Source organism: Paramacrobiotus metropolitanus, unplaced genomic scaffold (assembly GCF_019649055.1).
Source record: "Paramacrobiotus metropolitanus isolate TYO unplaced genomic scaffold, Prichtersi_v1.0 Parri_scaffold0000021, whole genome shotgun sequence".
Taxonomy (NCBI): Eukaryota; Metazoa; Tardigrada; class Eutardigrada; order Parachela; family Macrobiotidae; genus Paramacrobiotus; species Paramacrobiotus metropolitanus.
In genome coordinates this window covers 461,446-484,264 of record NW_026570241.1, presented here as the reverse complement: position 1 = coordinate 484,264, position 22,819 = coordinate 461,446, and the positions used below count along the sequence as shown (strand labels likewise).

Here is a 22,819-nt window from a genome sequence, read left to right as displayed (position 1 = left end):
GCGAATGACTGGATAAGGACCATGGAATTGGCTTCGGCCAGAATCAGGAGGAACCAGCATGTCGGATACAGAGCACCGGAAAATGATGTTAAGGGGCGGAATAAAACCCATATGGTGAACATGATTAATCGGTACACAGGGTGGGTTAGCATGGACTACTAACTGTCGGAACAAACCAAAAAGCAACAAAGCGGCACAGTAACGTACACACAACATTTTCGAATTGTCTTATTGGATTTGCTGATAAAGGATGTTAGGAGCGATGTGCAACACAAAACCGGCAGTAATGTATCGAAATCCAGAAAAATATGCAATAACGGTTTGCGATGCTAAAAAGCGCTGCGTTTATTCAGGATAATGGAGAACTCAGCGGATTTTTTGCTTACAGAGACCGGCAAAATTGCATCCGTAGACTCGGAGCTGTAATAAGGACACATCGCAAGAATAGATGGACAGAACCTCTCGGCTGGACGTTGGCACCCAGTAGCTCTAATAAATCTGCAGCGGCATGCTTATATATTGTGTATATACAAAGTATTACTCACATTACATTAAAATCACGCTTGCGATAATATAATTATACGCCGTTTGGAACCTGCCGAGAGCGTGTATCAGGTGGCTTGTACAGATCACATACAGATACCTACTGGTAGTCTTTGACTTATCAATTGTTATCGCTTTCTGGGAGTACCGCCGGATGATGTACCAATTACAAAACAGCCTCGTAATGAACACTTATCAAACCTGAACAGCCGTTCTACATTTTGTTCGCCAGAAATTTCGACATGAGTGCAAGCAGTGTACGAAGAAAGCAGAAAACGTCACACTCTCTGCGTACATGATTCATCAAAAATTCTGAAATGTTTTACACACAGAAATACTGGGAATTAGCCGCAAGGGCGGGCTTAGCAGCTACCACGCTCCATAAATTTCGAACATTTAAGCAATAGCAGCTGCATATAAAGCGAAAATCCGTAACGTGAAAACCGATTTTAAACGTAAACTTCACTGCCCAGTTAAAAGTACAATTCCTTGTGCTACTTAGTATAATGGGTGCGGTTATGTGTTCTATGGGATAATTACACTATAGACTTTATTAAGTGTTCCCTTATACATAGAGTTTGCTCATACTGCTTCAAAACAGGTATCCGTACGAGGTACATATGTTTTGCTATCTCATGCAAAGTCGCAGACATCACTCATCACTGTCGCAACGCACCAAAAAGAGACAACTGCCAATGTAGGAAGGTTCTGATCGGTGTAGTTTGCTTCTCATTTCTGCCACGGAAAATCAAAGAATAATTATTGTCTTTGGTACATTCGATATGTTTATCATTGATTTTAGTGACGCTAGTTTTGCATAAATAAGAGCGAAGTCAGAATTTCATAACGGGATACCGTCAGGATAATAGATCTGCGTAACGTTTATTTTTATCCGGCAGTTTTTAATGCTGCTAGTGGCTGAACGGGAAAGTTAACAATTCGGTGACCAGTATTATAATGTAAATCTAATAAACTTGCATAATAAAACGTACACATCCAGGGCATTTAAATATTTTAAATGGGAATACTGTTTACACAACTGCATGCAGTTTATGCAGTTGCATTTATACTCTGCTTTTTGTTTTCTCCTCAAATTATGTAGTGCCCACCTATTCTCTTCGATCTCATACTTTAAACAGATGGAGCAGTTGAACGGCTACAGGCCCTACGATTAAAAATGATTAAAATTGTTCACCGTTCTGCCAGTTTTTTTCCTACCCTGTTTTGTCCGTTGGACTCTCCAAATCACCGGATAACCTGCCACTGTACACAAGCGTCAGTATAATACGGTGAAGTTTAAATCCAAAATTAAATACTGAACATCCAACAAATAACGCGATAAGCAGTTCGACGGGGTTCAAACGAATGTGCAACTTTGCCTTTATCAAACAACTCTCTGCGCTGTTTCGCTTTAGATAAGGCAATTATCATGAATTATGATATTTTCCATTGGAAGTAGTCGTGGCAATCAGCAGAGGGTCACCAAGCCAATCCTAGGGTTAATGGTAATGCAGCGCTCGGATATGGTATAAGCTTGAAAATTGATATCAATTAAGGTTGGGCATGCTTTATAATTCTCTCACAACTGGTTAAATAGCGTAAGCAGTGAAAACAACGTAGTCAGTTAACATGCAAACAGAATTCCCAACTGCTTGTTACATACCCGGGGTGTTTGCTTTGTGCTATGGCGTTTTATTTTAAAAATCAGCAACAAGTGTTCATAAACTTTTCCATAAAGTTTTCCGTTACTTTCTTGTTAAACGGCATTCGATGAGGTCAAGTCCAACGAAAATTGCATTTATCCAATAAAAGTTTTAATTTCAAGATCGATGTTCAGTTTTGATGTACAGAAGAGAAGTATGAATACTTACCTGGTGTTGGCAATCGTGTTTGTACACGTTACAGTAAAACAACTGTCCGATGCATTCGTTACGAGATCGGTTCGGTTCGGCATTCCCCTTGACTGTTTTGTTAGAGACAGTGTTGCCGGGAAAATTTATGCTCGGTTTGGCGAAAAGGTCATGATATTAGACCGAAGTCTTCAGGTGATCGGCAGCTCGACTTTGACGGTATGTGAAATTTCGTACAATGTGAAGCAACATATATTTCCGTTCGACCACAAGTACAGTACCTATATGCCTACTACAAGGGTACGGCCCGGTGATCTGCTGGTTGACGGAGTAAAGGAGATACTAATTAAAATTAAGCTATCTACAGTAAGAGATGTTGTATGTACTGCAGAACTTCAACGGAACTGTAACAAAGAGCCGCTTGCCAGGCGATAATTGTTTCACACGCACTGGCGAGACCATGGCAAAGAGTATCGTAGCACCGATGGTTCAGCTGACGAATTCCGACTTCACTTCTGAAACGTCCATGTACAGCTTCACTATCCGTGATCACCGCTTCATTATCACGAACACAGACAAGCAGACGCGTCTGTGGTACAGAAGTGACCTACAAACCAAGGCACCTACGTTGATTAAAAATCTAGAGTGCAAAGCGCCGACGTTCTCAAGAAGAGTTCTTTCTTTTTCCCAAGCGGTTTCCGCTCTGCACATGAGCACGGCAACAAAATCGAGTTTGTATGTGCTGTTCACGATGGAGGCGAAGTCGCTGTCTGTAATCTGTGCATATCAAGTAGCCGTGGACAATGTTTTTGAGAAAACCGTAAGCGATCGGAGCGTTTTGGACAGAACAAGAAAGATGTTTGCGGTTTCGCTGGATGACTTTTGTTTCGTATTAGAACTGGCTGAACCCTACGCCCTCCAAAATACTTCCTTCCCGCGCAAACACCTTAATGAATGCCACAGTGGACGGACAAGATGTTTTATTACTGCGTGAAGCTCACCAGATCAAAATGGTAAAATTTAATGTATCAGCATATTGCATGTTTCCTGTCTTGAACAGCTGTTAATAAGTAAATAATGCAAAAGAAAGAGCACACTTCGTGTGTGGATATGAAAAGTACTTACGTAGGTAGCGTGATTACTGATTAGCGTCGGCTTTCAAATGTGTACTCGTATGTTTGTACGATGTACTGTAATACACTAGATGCCAATGTACTTAACCTTCACAATGCAATACGCTGGCAACATTGACAGGTTTGGCTGCCTCTGGATAAAAACAAAGCCCCACCACAAGCGATTCTCGATAGCAGATTTATGGATGATGAAGAGTTTGCAGGGAAGCCATCAAATGTTCCCAACCTTACCGATGTGGTGCCGAATGGAAACACCGGCGGAGTTTACGTATCGACACCACAGAAAGTACGAACAGCGGTTGTATTGTAGTGGTTCCGCTGTATACGAACACCTGCTGATTCCGTCTCTTCTCTTTATTAATTCCCAACTGAAAGCTAATTTGGTCGATACTGGTGACTCTCTTACAGATTGCCCTTGTGAATCTCAATAAATGCAAGCAGTACAGCACGTGTACGGAATGTGTCATATCCGGCGACGCCCCATGCGGATGGTGCTCACTGAGCAAACGGTACTGGCGATAGGAATAATTTGCCCTCGTTATTACTGTACGGTTCAAGTACCCGCATTAAAAGTTGTTGGTAAATATAACTGTAAGTACAGTACGAAAACTTCATTATTTTGCAACGCCATTATTTTGCAATCGTGGTATTCCTTCATTCAGATTAAGCTGCCACCGCCTCTGTTCTTAATAAGCATTCTTAAATCGAGCAGATGTACCTTTGCGCAACCGTGTAAAGCCGGCAAATCGGCAAGCCGAGTCCCTGTGTGGATTAACAGCGCGACTGAAAGTGATGACCGTTGCCGGACGACAGCCGAGAATCCGACTAATATCACAAAAACGAAAACTTTCCCGGCATCGTCACTTGATCTTGCAGGTATTTCGTTATCGGCAAATTGTCTCTTACCGGTAGACTAATCAGTGATCTTTCAGTAAGGGCAGCTGGTCTCGTGGCGTGGACGGTAGCGACTGTGCTATTTTTTGCTGGAGTGGTGGCCATTGGATTAATCGTTCGCAAAGCTAACTGTTCACGGTCTCTACCATACCAGAAACTAGATGAAAGATGCACAGAAAGCCAACGAAAACATACATATGGAAATATAAAACGCTATATGGAAAAATTTACTGGTATTGTGCATCATTACCGGCAACGTAATGGGCCTGCTAAGGAAGAAGAAAAAGCGCCTTCGTTGATTACTTCAAATGCTGTTATTTCTGAAGTTCAAATAAACTGAATAGCCAAAAACGTTCTTGCGGACTGCCAGAAAAACGGTAGAAGCTATTACTTTTGCAAACCCACAGTGGTATTCCAATTATTTTTCTTGGCGTTATTCCAGTAGTCATTGAGTTTGGTCGGATTTAAATCTTACAATGAGACAAAGTTATATGCGTACAAACTACAAATGAATACAAATGCATACAAATTCCAAACTGCAGGAGATAGGAGCATAAATTTTCCCAATATACAATGGTGTAATCACATTTACAATCGGGAAATCAGGTACGGTACTAGAGAAAGTCGTATGTCCCCATTTTGAAGTCTTATATTTCCACGTCTATTGGTAAGGAGTAATGAAGATAACACCAATATGCAGAAACCCGTGGCAGTTAAACTTGCTCATGCCAGCGTTACTGGTGTTTTGCAAAATTGCATTACAGAGTACGCACCAAAGATCGGAAAATCTGTTCCCATTCTACCAATTAATTCGCCACTCTATTAACTGAAATTTGCCTGGAAGTTGAAATTTTAAGAATTTGAGTTCACTGATCTTTTAATCGGTGTCATTTTGTCCAGTGGTGTCATTTGCTGCTGGAACTTTGGCGTAAACCGCTGTACTGTTATCCAACGTAAACGCTATCGTGTCTGCAGTGGCTTTGTTCTTTGACAAAAGCGTCTGTTCTTCGGGAGAGATATTGCATTCTACACAAGCGCGTTTGTCGTTACCGGAAGGATACTGCCGGTGCTGCTCCGGCGAACTGGTGTACTCATTGCCTTGTACAGATTGTATTTCCCAGTTATTGGGGCTTGCTGAAGAAACTTCTTTTCGCGCACGTGGTTCGGTCTGGCACTTCAGGGAACATCTTGAAAAGGCTGCCTTTATTGCTTCACCATGAAGCAGAGTAAATATAACTGTTATAATGCAGCCTGCAATACAGGAGAGAGCTCCGATCACCACTAAAGTTGTCGCACGCCATCGACAATCGGTACTGATAGTCTCGTTATGTGGCGCGTCCGTGGTCGCCGCTATAAAGAAACGTCTGTCACTATGTTGACCTTTATGTTGAATATGAAAGAAAGTATGAGCTGTTATAATTGCTGAGAATACGGTGGCTCCCCCCCCCCCATATTATGCCATAAGATGGAAACAATCTGGAAACCGGTTTTAAAAAGTTAAAGCTTCAGTAGCACAATGTACGAGTAGTGTTCCATATGTACAGACTGTACGTACTAGTTCGTTACGCTTTCTAATGCAACCGATTTTGAAAAGAATCGCTCGTTCGTGCTTTGTGCCATAATATAAGCTAGAACTACCGTGTCGTAAGCTGCAACTGGCGTCGGTAATAGTTCTTACTGATAGTCTCCAATGATGGGACGATGCCTTGACCAGTCTCACCACGGACTTCGTTAGAATGTAAATTCTCCGTTGATTCAGCCGTTGTAAATTCCATCACTTCCGTGTTGGAAGCGTTCGGTGTGCTATCTGTTGCTTCGGTATTGGAGGTAAATATACGGGTGGCATCGCTGGCGTGACAACTTTCCGCTGTAACCATGATATTCCAGCAACTACCATAATCATCATCTGCCGCGTCATAGCAACAATACTTTCCATTATTAGCTTCCTTTAGCTCAATTAATGCTCCGTTGATCGTGAGATTGCCCCTTTCGATGTCAGCTGTCTCCACACACTGCCCATTTTTGTGAACATGTCTCACGGTAATAAGATATTCCCGCCTATTGGTATTTGGGCGATTGTGCGGATAACGCACCCCGGTAAATGTCTTGAGGAAATGGGCTGACTGGGGTCGTATTGGTACGGCTGGACTGGGGCACCACATGGCGATTTTCTCGGGCTTGACACATTTCTTATGGATCGTTTCGATATTGACTGGCCGGTCCTCGCATGGGACCTCGCCACTAGGAACAGGCAAACCAGCAATAACGCCATACATTATGCAGACCACGATTAAACCTACAGTCTGCATTTTGGCAAACGGTAGAACTGTTACAATGACAGTCTTAGGTTAAAAGCCCACAATAAAAGAAAACGGAAGGAAACTGCTTACAACATGACTTTACCCGCTATGCTTTTTATAATAGCGTGAAAAAAAATCCAGCTTTGCAAACGTCGGAAACTACGTTATGCATAATTTTAGTAAACAAATCCATGCCTCGTCTGCGTGTGTAATTGATGATTGCATTTCGGTGTGTAACCAAAATTTGACCGATTACGTTCAATTGTGTTTTTTGATAGCCGGCCATTGCACTGACTGATAGCGATAAGATTGACTGCCGTAAAATTCAGGTGCACATGCCACATGCAACTGGACGTTTAACATTTTAAACGCAATTCGGTTGAGTCACACTTATGAAATGTTTATTGGTATACACAATTATCGCCATTGAAATATTTTCTGTTCTTACGTAGTGGGCTTCTACTTTGATTTAACCCGGCAATGCCCGAGGTATCAAGGAATTTTTTGTCGAAGTTGAAATTCATACCATAGAATAACAATAATATAATGAACTTAAACTATTTTTTTCAAAATTTTTGCTGCAGTAGTTTGAAATTTGAGGGGTAGGTGGAAATTCCACCGCTTGGGCATTAACGATATACAATACGCACGGTGTGGGCAAGGTGGTTGCCGGTGCGACACCACACAAATTCCGTTGTACACAACATTGTGGCTACTTGACCTACTCGAATCAACCTGGCTGTGGTAGCTGTTTACAATAGTTAACTTATACAATTTAATTCATCATGAAAAGATTCATGGTTGAATTTATAATCGAAAAACTGTGTGATTTCCGGTCAGTATGCAACAGGGTCATGTTGGGCTGCGCCAATTTACATGTGCACAACACTGATCACAGCCAGCCATATTTATGGTTGGCTGCTTCGATCACAACGTCGTTTTATTGTTCTTTTTGCTATTGCAGTCGAAAAAATATTGTGATATGATAAGAAAAATGTTTATTACTATTTATGCTATTATAAAGGCACTCGGAGGTCCTTATTTGTTTAGTATTTCGATCAGTTAGCTGACAGTGTTATGGTTAGGCTACTCTCTTAGTTTGCAACGGCTGAATCATATGAAGTGGGCGGCTCTGGTCACTGTGCCTGTTCAGGCAGCATGTTACTGTCCTACGCCAATGCCCAAGCGGTGGAATTTCCACCAGCTGTTTTTGAAAATTCACAGTTTTTTACATAAGAGCTGCAGAATTTTGTTTGATACTGAAATTGCGAGATACTCACATGAAGTTATCACTAATTTAATCCCAAATTTTTACCATAACAGCCGATTTAGATACACTTCGTAGAACTATACGTTATTTTTTCAGTGTTTTTTAAGCAATGTAGGTTTTTTATGGTGTGTTTGATAAAAAAACTAAAACTCACTGTGTAAAGAGTTATCTTTGCTCTCTAATGCATATGTAACCCAGGCAATGACAGTAGTCCTGGAGTCGTAAAAATTGGCGAACTTTACTGGTGGTTTTTCCACCTAGCAGACGTTGCCGGGTTAATGATTTTACTGGACTTTCTGATGGCCGATTTGACCACTTCAAACAAAACCAGTCGTATCGTATCTATATATACGCTTCTAATAGAAAATTTTCCACAAGGTAAAATTAAGTCAATCTTTAATTAATTAATCTTTATTAAAATTCGTTATCACAAATTGCCGGTACCGTATTCTAGCAGTGGCTGCAATGCATATGTTGCGCAGAATGGGTCGGTATCAGTGGGTTTTGTAGTCTGTGCGCATGTGGCCGTAAAATATTTTGAAAACCTATTTTCGCCTTTTTGTACGTTATGTAACTGTGGATAATGTTCTCTCTTTTATCTTAGTCGGTTTATAAGCGCGAATATTATGACGGTTTGATTAAGCAACTGAACAGTTTTACCGGGCCGAGCGATAGGCCGTCCAGTTTCATCAGCTGCGCTAACGTTGCATTTTCCAACAACAGACAGATTGTTTACTAATAATAAGCGACTGCAGCATTGTACGGCGCACATTAATTTTATGAGCCCAATAAACGTGACCGTACGATTCGTGTCAAGGTTGCTTTTGTTCGGCCGACGCGTTTGTAGCCTTTTCTGTTAACCCAGTACCTGTGGCAAATTGCAGCGCTGTAACTTATCTTGAAAGATAATGGGGCCGACTGCGGAGGGTTTAATAAAACTATGTATCTTGTTCGAACATCCGTTTGCTGTACCTACCCGAACAGATATTGAATAATATGGGGTTCAAGAACATCGAAGGAAGTAGCTAATGGTATTGATATACGAGTACATACATATATATCCCGAAAAGGTAGGTGTGTAAGCAATAAATGTTCTCGTTGCTAACTGTTTCCTAGTACTCTGTTAAGGCTTTTCAAAAATGAAAATGCTAGAGTTTTTGTCCAAAACGCAACTCGTTCCGAAAATATACAGACTGGGTATTTCATTGTTTAGCGGTTTCCACGCTCTACTTTGGCATTCTTGTCGTTTCATGAAATATTAACAGTTTCACCTTACACTGGAACATTATGAAGCAGTGAATTTCTATGGGACTGTAAATTTGAGATCACTGGTCAGCTCCAATGCAGACACTGTGGTCGCAAAAATGGCTGCTCATGCTGCATCTTCTAAGAGTCGGCACCGGAATCCTCCCACTTAATGCAGTTAGTGGATATATTTTGCAGTCTGTGCAGATTGCCGACAAAATCGACTGTTTTTTCCGAAACGCTGTTGACGGTAAACTCTATGTTAAAACAAACGGAAGCGTGTCGATCTTGGACTCCAGCATGCAGCGACTAACTGCACTCCCAGTTAAGGTTTGTGGTAAATGGGCTCTTCAAGGGACAAGTATTTCTTTCGCAAAATTATATAATCGCATGTAAAATTTCCAGTTTATAACTTTAAATACAGGGTGGCGGGTACTTTGTTTCGCGATTGTAATACGTGTACAGTATACTGGATATAGTCGTATTCAATATTCATACAGATATAACACTTGCTTTCTACCGATTTCTTCCTACAATTGTTTTGAAAGAATGGAGCTAGCGGCTTCAGGTTTGACGAATACCTTGTGCAGAAACACAGTATCATAAAATTTTGAACAAGGTTGGTGTCAGAGATTTTTACGGATACGAGACGGATGCTAGTGGACGACATCGTTCGACAACGGTTGCAAGCCTATTTTGCAGTACACAATACTAAGCATAGTGGGTACTTTCATGACATAATTATGAACTGCATCAGTATCATGTGCAACATCAAAATATTGCTGCTAGAGATTCATAAAATAATTATTCGCTAATTCTTAGCTCCGGTGAAGCATGTCCGAGCGTTGAACTGAGCTTAAACAAATTAAAAGTGATACTGTAAAATATCAGGTCAAAAAGCCTGCTGTGACAACAACTATACATAGTTGTGGTCGGACTCGGTTTACTTTATGCTGAAACTCTGAAAGCATGTAGCTTTTGTGGGATTATCACGTGGCTCCTTTTGCTCAGAGACTTGTTTTAAAGAATGGTCATACCTGGACTTTGAAAGTCCAGACAGTCAAGCGTCATGGACTTTTTCGGCTAAACACTTTGTTGCTGTGAACCCACTCGATTTTTACAGCCACGGGGTGCGCTTAATGTGTATTGGTACAGTACATCTGTTTCAGGGATTAAGTAGTACTAGACTCCCAGCTTAGGCCACTGGTCCTACCACTTTGACCTTACGATGCTTTACAAGCAAGCGGACAATGGCAAATGTACCAGAGCTATCCCGCCAACTTTATCAATTACAGAAGTTTTGGGAGGAAAATTTATTTGCACCCGCTTCGCTGAATCTCGAGTACGGATGCCTCCAAGACGAAAAGGCTTCTCCTCGTACAACTACGTCGCATACAGACCATCCAAACGGTCTCCCAAAAATACGGAATAATTCTGGGCCATGGAGTTGCCCCGAAGACATCTGGGATAATATCACGTATAGTTTCGTTACGAGTAGGACAAGTTTTCGCATAGTTCGTAGTAAAACCCGTGGATCTGAAATCTGGTATCGGAACTCAACGAAATCGTGCTACTGGGAGTTTCTTCGCACCGTGAACTGCAACACAAAAACCAACGAAGAGGACACAATAATCGAATTTTCGGAGATAAGATCAGTTCTCTACAGTGAAAAGGGCAAGTCAAGTTCGCTATTTATGCTCTTCACAGCACCCCGTGAATTGTCTATCGTGTGCGAATACCAGTGGGAGAGCGGCAATACAGACGTCAAGGAGGTAAGGATTCTTCTGTAGGACCATTAAACTTAGCGATTGGTGGTATGTAGTTGTATTACTAACTGACTATTGATCTTACAAGTCGTGGAAACGATCAGCCACTTCTCAGATTTTCACCTCAACTGCCCGGCAGTTGTACAAGACAGATTTTGATGGAATGGAAATTCTACTCGTGCTCGAACATAACCAGATCAAAATGGTACATTCGGTAAAGCGAATACCCATCATGCGGGCCATTGCCCGGGCCCCTGCAGATAGTTCTCGCATAGTTTTTCACCGACGGCGATATCTGCTGGCCAATAATTCGATTTAAATTTCACTTTTAATAACAAATTCTGCGTAAGGTATATGGAAAAATTGCTTGGCGAAACAAATTTGCAAATAAGTTTTTGACAGAGTTTTTGACGTAATTTTGTATTTGGTTAACTGGTTGGTTGTTTATCTTGTGAAATTCTTATTGTAATCCGTCTTGAGTACTTCAAGTACCAATAATAAAATTATGTTTGACCATTAGATATGGCTGCCTTTGCTGAATAACTCTATCGAACCACAAGCAATACTGGATCGTCATTTCGGACGCAACGACGACACAATTGTCAACTCAGACACCACGCCCCTCATTACTGATATGGCGGTTAAGGGAAACGCGAGTCACATCTACGTGTCCACACGCTCCATGGTAACTTTTTTAAACATGATCGCGATTAACATTAAGCTGAATTTCTGCAACGAGGTTTTTGGCGGTTTGTAGATTGCACTGGTCAGTCTCGACAATTGCACCCGTTGCACAAACTGCATGGAATGTTTGAGATCTGGCGGCAGTCATTGTGGATGGTGTCCAACAACGAAGCGGTAGGTGCAAACCGTGCAATGTCAATTACTGACATACAATAACATCAGCCACAGTATGATGTCTTAAAGTACGGCACAGACCTGTGCACAGTGTGCAGTTATAAAAAATTCACCCAGAGTTAGAGTTAGGAGTTACAGGGAGCGTGCGAGTTACGTTACGAGTTACGTTATTCGTGCAAGTAAACCGAGTTTTGAGTTATTCGGCGAGTTACGCTACCATTGACAATACATACAATTTTTGTGCGAGTTACGTTAGAATTAAGTTTTCGGGAAAGCGAGTTACGCTTCAGAGTTACGTTATAACTCGGTAACTCGAAAATAACTCGCGTTAAGTTAAATAGTTAAAAATAACTGCACAGGTCTGAGTCTACGGCATATGTACAAGGAAATGGTGCATAAACCGACTAACTCGGGTAGGAAAAAAAATCATATTGTATCCTATGGCTTGGTCCGCATTTCAAAGGGTTAGTAGCTAACTATCATTCTAAATTTCTAATCACGCCGAAAAAAAATTGCATGCTGCCACGCACGGGCATATGTAGCAAAATTTTAAAGTGTGGCCAAAAATCAAAGCAATAAAATAATTTTCTCCATTAAAACACTAACCGTTTACAAAGGTAAATAAACAAACGTGTGGCATTTCCCCGTTAATATATATCTGCCGTCTGTACCTGGTCTAAGTTTAAAAACTGGTATTTATCTTGGTTTTATTCCGTTAATAGTTTTTGATAAATGCCAAAATAAGAACGGTATGGCCCATCTTTTGGGTGAGGTGAAAATTTTCCCCATTTTTCCCATCATCTTTTAGGTGAAAATGGAGATGAGGTGGGAAAGAGCCGCAGATGTGGTGAGATGGGCTGGGATTGTTGAAAAATGGGATGGGACCAAGAAAACAAACAAAAATAAAAAATGTTGATATTTTCATGTGTTTTTCACGCTTAGAGCATGTAGAAATGCACCATTCGAGCTTCCAAAACAAAAAATTTTCCGCGCTCCGCGCGGATTTTATCAATAATTGAGCATATTCTCTTAAAAACCGAAATTTTTTTTGCCCGGCAGTTCTGTCGTATGCGGAAAACTTGCAAAAGTAGCGGCGTTGAGCCTGTAAAAAATGGGAATGAAGATGAGATCGAAAAGGTGAGATGGGCTGAAAATTTGAGTAGCCGGAGGTGGGCTGGGCTGGGAATTAAACTGAGAAGGTGGGGGTGGGATGAAAGTGGGAAAAGCGAAAATGGGCCAAGTCTGGTATGGAGTACGGAGTACGAAAAATAATAAGAATGTCCTACTGTTGTTGAAAAATCTGCAGGTGTTCGTTCAAACAGTTCTGCAAACTGGATAAGAGCGATTCAACCTTAACCCGCTCGAGGTCTGCATGGATCGATAGCCTCACAAACAACGACGACCTTTGTGCCGATATTGTTGTCCCTGGTGCACCGCTCCCGCACAAACGGAAACCCACAGGAGGCAGTCCACACCGATCTAAAACGCTCAGATATCTTCGCAGTACGGCGCCTAGCATGGTTGTTGTTGCTTCTCGTCCACCGCGGTCCGTTGGGCTGATCTCCACTGAAAAGCAAGTGGCACTTACAGCGCTGGATGTGGCACTTTGGGCGGTTGCTGCTATTGTCGTGATACTGTTCTTAACGACACTTGTTTATCTTGTCCGCTACCTGGAAATACGCAAGGCCAATCGCAAGCTGATCAAGCGGCTACAAGATAAGTATCCGCAATGCCGCGGGATGAAGTCTTGCAAAAGGATCCGGGAAACTTTACGGGAGGAGGCAGCTCTTGCTCAAGAGCGCCAGTGCATAGTGCAGTACGCTATCTTCGAGCGTGGAGACGGTTAATGACTTTCTCTCGAATATCTGTTATTAACGAACCATTTTGCGGGAGCTGACGACCACCGTTATTTATTGTGAACTTATTCATGTTTGCATATACGAGTAGCTTGGCAGTATTGTACAGTCTGTACTTCATTGGTATCCTAAACTAATTATCTCAATGGAGACTATAAAATTTCCAAGTTTTATTGCTAGTGAGAACGCTAGTTTTATTGCTAGTGGATAGAATGATCTACTAATTACAAAGTATATGTAATTTCATGTTTTCTACATGAAAGTAAAAAGTTTCGATTTGTTTCAAGTTGTGGTGTTTAGTTCTTTTAATTTGCCTTAAAATCGGTTTAATTACGAGTTTCAGTTATTATTGTGTATCCTCTTTTGTTTCGCCATTGTCCTGGTTTGGCTTCCCGTGATGTCATTAATGGTCACCGCGAGGAAAATAATGCGCGTATCAAGGCTCTGCGTACACACGCCTGTTTCTTGCAAGTGTTTTCAAAGTTTCGGGCTATTACGCACTGTGTGAACCGGCTAAGCTTCCAAAAACCGGGGTCGTTCGTTTTCACTTAATTCCGCTTCAGCTCGGTGTGCATACTCAGAATGGTGCCTGGTAGCGAAAATATACGCTTTTGTAAAACACTTGACCAGGGCACACCGAATACATTATGATAAATAAGCTTCGCATCTACGATATATTATGTTTTTCCAAGCTTATACATAGAGCATGCCTTTCTTATTTGTGCAACCAAGACATTCGCTGTCAGCAAAGGGATTCATAGTGCGAGCGATGGACGTTTTTGTTAGGCTGCGATAGACACTTGCCCGGTAGTAAATCAGGCGCTTAGAATATTACACCGCTTAAACCTTCTGGTTTTCGCTTTTTCATCGTAGTCCGAATCTCTGTATGTAGCATAATTCAGTTCTGGCTTTTATCCGCGCACCCCAGCAGCCAGTAAAAATACGGAGTACGATTCGAGTGCAAGTGCGCCCATCAGCAATAAGATAAAAACAAGCCAAAATACACACAACTGTAGCAAGTACAGCAGAAAAATAAAAGCTGCGTGTTGAATGATTGACTTAAGACATACAATTCACTGCAATGCGCATGACCCGTCCAATTTGTCACTGAAAAATGGTACAGTTTCTGCAAGAGATGATATTGTTATGTCACAGCCTGGGGCAGTCCGTTCAACCGATATTATAACAGCTTCCTCTTTTGGCAGCAATTGTTGGTCATCGGCCGAGTTGTCAAATGTCTTCTCAAATGTCATCTTCTCTTTATCGACCAGAAGTGCTTGGCCCTGTTGTACTATCGACTTTGCGTCTTCGTAATCATTATTTGACACACAGTGCCTTTGCATGTTTTTGGGCGGAGGCCTTAAAATCGCTTGGTGCTTGTGTTGACGGCTTCCAGAGTGTACGAAGGCAGCGAACGCCACTATGCAGCATCCTCCCGTGAACGACAAAATACATCCAAATACGAGATGTTCAACATGTTTATCATAGCCTATGGCTGCGCACTCTTTAGTGGTCGCTTCCATATCGTCTGTCAGAAGGGTCATACCATTAGGGCTAATAAAATCTATCAAATTTGTGTGATTACTAAAAATATTTACAAAACTTAAACGCTCCCAAAAAATTAGAACGAGGCACAGGTGTCTGCATTATTTTTACTAACCCAGGTTGTCCAAAGGTGTAATGTTGTCAGCACTAAGGTCATCAAGAATCTCCACAGGAACCGAGTTCTCCGTTGCCTGAGCCGACTCAGAAAGCTCCACTCCTTTGATCTGGGTCGTATCAGTTTGATCGGCAGTATAAGTCGGGGTTTGCGTGGTATCAGCGCTGCAACTTTCCGTACTAACCATGATATTCCAACAGCTACCGTACTGATCGTTTCGGAAGTCATAACAGCAGTACTTTCCATTGTTAGCCTCCTTCAGTTCAATGAGCGCTCCGTTGACAAGCAAATCTTCGTCTTTTTCAATATCCGCAGTCAAATCACAGTGGTCGTTCTTGTGGACATATTTCATGGTAATAAGATATTCTCGGATATTGGAACTCGGTCGACTGCGTGGAGACTTCATGGCCGTAAACTGCTTGGCAAACTGCGCTGATTGTGGTCGTATTGGTACTGCTGGATTTGGGCACCACATGGCGACTTTCTCGGCGGGCACACATTCTTTGTGAACTACTGCAATGTGCACCGGTCGGTCTTTGCAGACAATTTCGCCATAATCAGCAGGTAAATAAATGGCAGCCGCTACCAATGCAGCTGCTATTAAAAGCCGCTCAATCATTTATGAAGACGAAACTGGATTTAAAGAAAAAAAGTAACAATCTGTTGGTCACTCCATAATTTAGAGAATCATTTACGTACAGGGCTTCACCCGTTTTGTTATGATTGCAGTTTGTTAAAAGCAAATCCGTTGAACTTGTGCAAACTGATAAGATTAAGACTGGCATAGTTTAATTTTGACTCACCGAACCGGCTAGTCAATGCACTACTATTGTTCAACAGAGAGCCATCGCACTTATTAATAAGGCATTATAATGATTACACTGATAATGATTACACACTCCCTACTGAGTAATTAGGGAGGTGTTAAGAAATTAATTACTGTACCGTACTCATTATAATGAGTGCAGTAATTAATTGCTCAGCGTTATGTCACCGCTCTACAGAAACCTTAAGATTTGAAGTTTAGTAAAGTATTGAGCATTTTGTTCGGAACCCTTTACAACAAGAACGCTTTACTTAAAATTTACCAAGGAATAAACAAAACGAAAAAGCGCAACGAAACAAAGCGCGTTAATAAAATTACTAAAGCGAAGACGCTAGATTCTAGAGATTCCAAAGGACAGAATAATATACGGGTACTTTTCACTGTATACAGTTTTATTGGCTGCCAAAAGCGCATACTGCCGGTAATGCACTGATGACTGGTTGTGAAGTTTGTGCATTTTGTGCAATAAGTCAGATTAATGAACTCACATGGCTATTTAATATTGCCACCACCTCTTAAATAATTCATTAATGTTAAGATTATTAACTTTCAACGGAACGACTAAGTCTGGTTCAACGTTAGAGGTTAACACTTCAAGCGATTGCTTTAAGCCTCTGGCTGGTGATGGTTATAATCACACCCAGTTTTACAATTTATGATAAAACTTTGCTGTAAGCAATTTGAGTCGATTCCTTGTGGTGATCAACCGAGCTGCGGTATACAGTGTTTTTGTGCTGCGGTAAACTGCAGAAATTCCAAAATTAGTAATATGTGCTGGCTATAGTTATTTTAATTTAAGCATATATCGAAAGAGAAAAATATGGTGAGCAAATTTTCTGGACTCTCATGGAAACTAATTTTTGTTGCCAGTGTGGTGTCTTTCGGAACATGGCTTCCCATGGGCTATGTGATGACATCCATTAATACTATCCAGTTTCTAATCCTAAAATGGATGCGGCATGTTGTGTGCACACGGCGATTCCTTGTCCTGAACGAATCTATTACCTTTAATCTATCGCTAAATGTCTCAAATAATTCCGAAGAAACCTTGTGGTGCAGCTTTGTTCAAAACAGTCAGCTTCCCACAATCCTAAAAGGCAATCGAGAGTTAGCCACATTATGGGCGCTAGTCGGAGCCGCCATTCCGACAGGTGGCGCTGTTGGTGCATGGTCTGCCGGATGGTTCCAGCACCGCTTTGGCAACCGGCATTCGCTGCTGCTATCCAACATTATTTCTGTTATCGGCACCCTCATCAGCAGTCTCTGCACCATTGGGAATTCCTTTGAGATGCTCATTATTGGGCGGTTCATCCTGGGTTTCTTTACCGGTCAGTGTGGTCTCGTTGTCCCGGTATATCTGGCCGAAATTAGTCCGATTCCACTGCGCGGCGCGGTGAGCATGTTTGCTCTGATGTTCTGGACTGCCGGCATGCTTATCGGCGTCTTCTTTGGCACTCCAATCCTTTTTGGCACGGAAGAATTATGGATTAACGTTTTCTGGTTGCGCCTCATCCCGTCGATTGTTTTATTCCTGGTTATTCCATTCTGTCCAGAAAGTCCGCGGCATTTAATTACGTTAAAGAATGGACGCGAGCGAGCGTTGCGAGCGTTAAAATGGCTAAGAAATACGGAAGATGTGGTGAAAGAATTGGATGAGATTGAAGCCGACAAAGACAGAATGGCGGGACAAAGGTCAATGTCGCTGAAGCATGTCCTCACTAACAGGGTGCTGCTATGGGCGTTGGCTATTTGTGGCGTAGCGATGATGGCACAACACCTCTCCGGTTACACTGCCGTACTGAGTTATTCCACTTCTATTTTGGCAGCGGGCGGTCTACCGAAATCTTCTGCGGTATACGGCACCATTGGATTAATGGGACTTCCCCCGTTTGTTATTGTGCTGTGCATGGTTTTGGTGGACCGTCTTGGAAGACGCACATTGTTTTTAATCGGCGCTGGAGGTTGCCTGCTGTGTAATATTGGAATGGTGATATTTTTAAATTTATCTAAAAGCTCTTGTGGCGGGTGTCAGTATGCGGCACTCGCCTGTCTGTTGGTGTTTATGATATTTTTTAATATTGGCACCGGTAGTGTTCCGTGGATTTGGTCGGCAGAATTATTTCCTCGGAACACGCGTGCTTCGGCCTTATTAGTCATTTCAGCGTGTAATTATCTGCCGTGCCTTGCGGCGGTCTTTTTATTTCCCATCGTTCATGCCGCCATTGAAGAATGGATTTTTGCGATTTGTGCTGGTTTGATGTTGGCTATCACGGTGTTTATTTATTTCACGGCGGTGGAAACTAAGGGGAAGACTTTTCAGGAAGTGCACGCGGAACTGCAGTTGAAGTTTGGAAAAGTAGAACAAAATACCACAGAATTGCCGACAAAAAACAAGAAGACTGCTGATGAAAGCACTTTACCCGGAGCATAAATTGTGAGAAATTCGCCCTAGCTGTTGCATATATCACTGTTCATAATCATTATTTTATAACCTTCAAGTCTCCTTTGATCTGAATTATTTAAGACTTTCAATAAATCGTGTGATATCGACCACTTAACAAAATCTGATGATTATACTCTCCAGCACAGAATTACGATCCTTATGTTATTACAAATGAATACAGATACACAATGAAACTTTCCCTTGTAATCTCTACTCGCATGACTCAACATGCCGGAATTGTCCGTTATTGCCTACATACCTATTATTTAAAAACCTGCAGCCGTTTTAGCTAACAAATCATAACAGCACTAGCGAACAAAAATGAGAAATGATTACTGATACTGAAGTTCTGCAACATAGTGATTAAAGAACAGTCTCGAGAAATTCTAAAATAGAAACCAGTCGTTTAATGCGGGTGTATCAAAATTGCTCAGTATTTCTTCAGGCCTGGCAAAACTCCGTCGTCCACAAGTCAGAAAATAACTGTTAGGAGAGCTGCAATGCTTCCTATTGTTGCAAAGATCGTGACAACAAGCAGGATTTGCAGCAGTGAATCGAATCGTGATATTCCACCGGCATCTACGACATAACAATAACCTTAAACACGGCGTGGTATCGTATTACACACCTTACTTTACAACAGCGAAAATTACCGCTTTGTAGTACTGTGGACTAAAACTGATGGATGCTGCATGAAAATTTAAAATTCAAGTGCTTTACAAAAACTTATATTCGTTAGTATCTTCTCTATCTCGATTTTTTGCGCATTTTTAGCTCACTCTCACTGTGTTAGTAGTCATTTCGATAATCGTAAATTGCTCTCGAAGTCGATCTGCGAAACAGTGACCGAAATATGAAAGTGGAAATTAGTGACCCAAAGGGCAAAAGGTTCGAAATGCGAGAAACATCCAAGTCCAAGATTAGATCTATGGTAGAAGCTTCATTACTGTGCTAATATTTAACCTTGATCGCCAGAGGTCATGTTTGCCGCGATATCCTTTTTAACCTCTTCCGGATCATTGCCGTTAAGTTGGTCGTATTCCTGCACACTGTGGACGGATGAATCAGTAGTATTCATGGGAATGCTTTCAATGGCATCGACTGTATCCGGAAAATTTTTGTTTTTTGCTCCCGAAGTGGTATTGATACTAGCTAAAGTAATATCATCGCATGTCACCGTGGTCACATTGATGATCCGACAGCCGCGGTGCCCTTTTTGAGGATGGTAACAGCAATACATTCCATTGTACCGATAATCGAGCGCGATGATCGCACTGTTGATTAGCATACGGTCGACCGCTTCCAGATCCGGCACTAATTGGCAGCGGCCATTAATTTCCTTGTATGCCTTGTATATCAGTTCAGTGTACTTGGGGTCTCCACGTCGTTGGGTGGATCGGTAACTTTGAAGTGTGCTTAGGAAGTGAACGGGATGAAGCGGAACCGGTAATGCTGGATGCGCACACCATATGTCTACAGTTTCAGGCACCAGGCAGTCATGGTAGATGGCATCGATTACCACGGGGCGTTGCTCGCACGGCTGTAAACTTTTTGAATTCGAACCAATGAACAGTTCACAGGCAAAAACAGCAAATATTAGTAACAAAAGCTTTTTCGCACTGAGGTAAAGCATTTTCTTCGCAAAACTATTTTTTTTTTCGATTGCCAACTGCAATATCTGTACTCTATAGCACAATGGGGCGTAGCAGTAATAACTAATAATGTAGCTGATGAGAGTGTGGCGTTATAAGAGTGTGCAGCACTAATAGTGCAGGTGACAACGACCGACAGCAGCAAGACTTAATTTTACTAATGAGCGAAAGGCGCACCTTTTTATGTTTGCTCATAAAGATATGTATAGTTCGTGAACCGACTGTTATCAGTTTTCAGCTTTAGTATAACAATGTTACGCAAGCTTGCATTTCGTTGCCCAACCTTTGGCGATTGAATGGCCGTACCTTATCACCGTTGCAGGTAATTCTGTACTATTGTGTCTTTCTACCTAAGCTTATCTCCTATTCGTTAATTATTATGTGTCATTGCTTCGAAAAATAGCAACTAATTAATTATCTGCAAAAGTGTTTTACTGTTACACACAGTAGGTTTGGCATCAGCACAGCAATATCCTACAGCCAATACTGGAAAGACACTACTGGAAGTAAAAAGGATAAATAAAGTTTTAGGTCGACAATTTTCCTGGGCGAACCGCAACAACGATCAGCGTAATGTAGACCCTGTAAAAATATCCAATGTCATAGCGGCTCAGGGGCTGGGCCGCTTTTTTCCGGTCAAATAAAATAACAGCAAAACTGATAGATACTTACGTACTCTGTACGCTTTTATCAACAAGAAAAATTTAAAAATCACATTCCTGATGCACATGAACTTTGCATCTCTATTTACTTAACACTATAATACAACTTCCGCTAAATTTAGTCATACAGTATTCTTACACGTTTTCGACTGCATTCGGGAGATCCGGGAGATCAACAGCAAAATTTTGTGGCGGCTTTACAGAGTTAATCGGAGGGCTGGAGTCTAGCTAAATCAAGTGCGCACATGATTCAGAAGTCAGTGAAGGTGATTGTTGGCGATATTCTTATAGCAACAACATGAATGTCAGCAGGACTATGTGTACTACTTAGCGCGCCTTGAATTTCCCTTAGTATATATAAGTTTCATCATTTCCTATTTGCTTTAGCTTCCTACGTACGTTGTTGTTTAATTAACAATGCGCTAACGCTGCTTGTCAATTGATATCGCATCCTGATACCGGTGTATTAGCAGACTATAACAGTACCTCTTGTAAATGCATAGTCCTGTAACATTAATTTTATTACCGCGGCCGGTGGTATATGCGAGCAATTTCTAAAGTCCAGATAAGGCTTTTTAGCATTTTAAGGTTAGACATATGGTTGACAAAGTGTATGTGCACTCCCGCTAATGCATTTTGTACAAAATCACCGTTTAGGGTTTTGTACGCAACCGCAGGCTGGTGTTAACACATTCCCATCCGTTGGTTACCATGTATGGTGTTATCGGCCAAGACCTGTGGATGTTAATGCCACTGTAATATACTGCACCTACGACATAAATGCAGTTATAGACAGAATAAAGCCAGGCATCCCCGGAACGGTTTTTTATTCACAACTGTTAGAAGACAAACCGTAAACTATCTTCCCGCTAGAAATGGCTCATGCAGACATTGCGGAGATCAGTTCACACCAGGGCCCACTGTTTTGACTTCGCCTGGAATTACGCAATACCGTAGCTAATCCATTCGGAGTACTCACAGTAATAATGGAGCATACGCTTTTCATAACGCGATTGTGGAATGTGCTATATGTATTCGCTGATGACATGCATTACAACAGTTATGACATAAATATACTGACTGGTGAGATGCAAAGCGTCATGAAAAGTTGTCGAAACGTGCTGCCATAGTTAACAATTTAAGGAACCTATAAATTACGAATAATTCTTGTAAGTTCCCATAATTATAGAAATTTGTAGTTACATGAAGTTACGAACTCTATACTCCTAAAACATAAATCAAAATTTATTCTTATGAATGTTAGTCGACCGAGAGCAAACCTTGATTCTCAGATCCTTCCCGGTCTAATGTTTGCTCCTTATTCGTTATCTGCGCCTGTATTTACTGGAAGAAGTCCAGATCAACATTAGGCAGATCAGATTTTTTGGTTCTTACGCTGTAGTCTGTACGCTGTCGCTGTGGCCTCTCGATGAATTCCAGCACTATCAGGTCCGGTCGCTGTCACCCAGCCGAATATCACAGACTTTACACACAAGGAGCAGTGCGTGCGGCTACAAGTTCTCGTATACCAGACTGTGGTCCAGTCGCATCGAGCGGCTACCGTATTCGGCGTCATTTAAAATTTCAGGACCTCGCCTCAAATTGCAATCATCCAAGCAATGAAAGTTAAACAGTTTGATAGTGACTACTAAAATTTGCGAGAAGGCGGAGATTCCCTGCTACACATGTTAGGCTAACATAATATAGTACATGCAGGTGCCAAAACGTACAATCGAGCTTTCCAAATAAACCCACGAACAACAAAGCTTTGTTTGGTCTCGGGGATATTTCAGAGAAACCGGTTTTGACCGCAGCTTGGTAACAGCTAAGTCCCAGACATCAAATTTCACAAACCTGCGAA

General features: G+C 41.6%; 5 protein-coding genes and 1 long non-coding RNA gene across 9 annotated transcripts; 3 read left to right on the top strand and 3 right to left on the bottom strand.

Moving 5' to 3' along the window:
* The first annotated feature begins 2,108 nt into the window (after window positions 1-2,108).
* Window positions 2,109-4,788, top strand: LOC129586512 (uncharacterized). The gene is made up of 7 exons (XM_055479785.1): window positions 2,109-2,612; window positions 2,785-3,213; window positions 3,290-3,406; window positions 3,648-3,812; window positions 3,935-4,035; window positions 4,239-4,402; window positions 4,459-4,788. Exons 1-7 carry the CDS (start codon window positions 2,373-2,375, stop codon window positions 4,758-4,760), a joined length of 1,518 nt encoding a protein of 505 aa, XP_055335760.1. The 5' UTR covers window positions 2,109-2,372; the 3' UTR covers window positions 4,761-4,788.
* Window positions 4,789-4,793: 5 nt separating this feature from the next.
* On the bottom strand, window positions 4,794-6,899 carry LOC129586513 (uncharacterized). The gene is made up of 2 exons (XM_055479786.1): window positions 6,099-6,899; window positions 4,794-5,770 (listed from the first exon to the last, which is right to left on the bottom strand). The coding sequence occupies exons 1-2, from the start codon at window positions 6,727-6,729 to the stop codon at window positions 5,298-5,300; spliced, it is 1,104 nt and encodes a 367-aa protein (XP_055335761.1). The 5' UTR covers window positions 6,730-6,899; the 3' UTR covers window positions 4,794-5,297.
* Window positions 6,900-8,974: 2,075 nt separating this feature from the next.
* Window positions 8,975-14,302, top strand: LOC129586528 (uncharacterized). Of its 4 annotated transcripts, none has more exons than XM_055479811.1 (6): window positions 8,975-9,060; window positions 10,531-11,007; window positions 11,090-11,215; window positions 11,522-11,686; window positions 11,759-11,859; window positions 13,166-14,302. In XM_055479811.1, exons 1-6 carry the CDS (start codon window positions 9,019-9,021, stop codon window positions 13,704-13,706), a joined length of 1,452 nt encoding a protein of 483 aa, XP_055335786.1. In that variant the 5' UTR covers window positions 8,975-9,018; the 3' UTR covers window positions 13,707-14,302. The 4 variants fall into 4 exon arrangements, with proteins under 4 accessions (XP_055335786.1, XP_055335784.1, XP_055335783.1 ...); XM_055479809.1 differs by lacking the exon at window positions 8,975-9,060 and adding an exon at window positions 9,081-9,565 and having other exon boundaries at window positions 11,090-11,206; XM_055479808.1 differs by lacking the exon at window positions 8,975-9,060 and adding an exon at window positions 9,081-9,565.
* Window positions 14,303-14,612: 310 nt separating this feature from the next.
* LOC129586575 (uncharacterized) lies at window positions 14,613-16,206 on the bottom strand. Its single transcript, XM_055479889.1, has 2 exons — window positions 15,376-16,206; window positions 14,613-15,243 (listed from the first exon to the last, which is right to left on the bottom strand). The coding sequence occupies exons 1-2, from the start codon at window positions 15,992-15,994 to the stop codon at window positions 14,789-14,791; spliced, it is 1,074 nt and encodes a 357-aa protein (XP_055335864.1). The 5' UTR covers window positions 15,995-16,206; the 3' UTR covers window positions 14,613-14,788.
* Window positions 16,207-16,945: 739 nt separating this feature from the next.
* Window positions 16,946-18,838, top strand: LOC129586534 (solute carrier family 2, facilitated glucose transporter member 3-like). Its single transcript, XM_055479817.1, has one exon. The coding sequence runs from the start codon at window positions 17,022-17,024 to the stop codon at window positions 18,630-18,632; it is 1,611 nt and encodes a 536-aa protein (XP_055335792.1). The 5' UTR covers window positions 16,946-17,021; the 3' UTR covers window positions 18,633-18,838.
* A 2,820-nt stretch (window positions 18,839-21,658) lies between these two features.
* Window positions 21,659-22,814, bottom strand: LOC129586536 (uncharacterized). The gene is made up of 3 exons (XR_008690143.1): window positions 22,354-22,814; window positions 21,811-21,893; window positions 21,659-21,727 (listed from the first exon to the last, which is right to left on the bottom strand). It is a non-coding gene; the product is annotated as an uncharacterized LOC129586536 (long non-coding RNA).
* Between the last annotated feature and the right edge of the window lie 5 nt (window positions 22,815-22,819).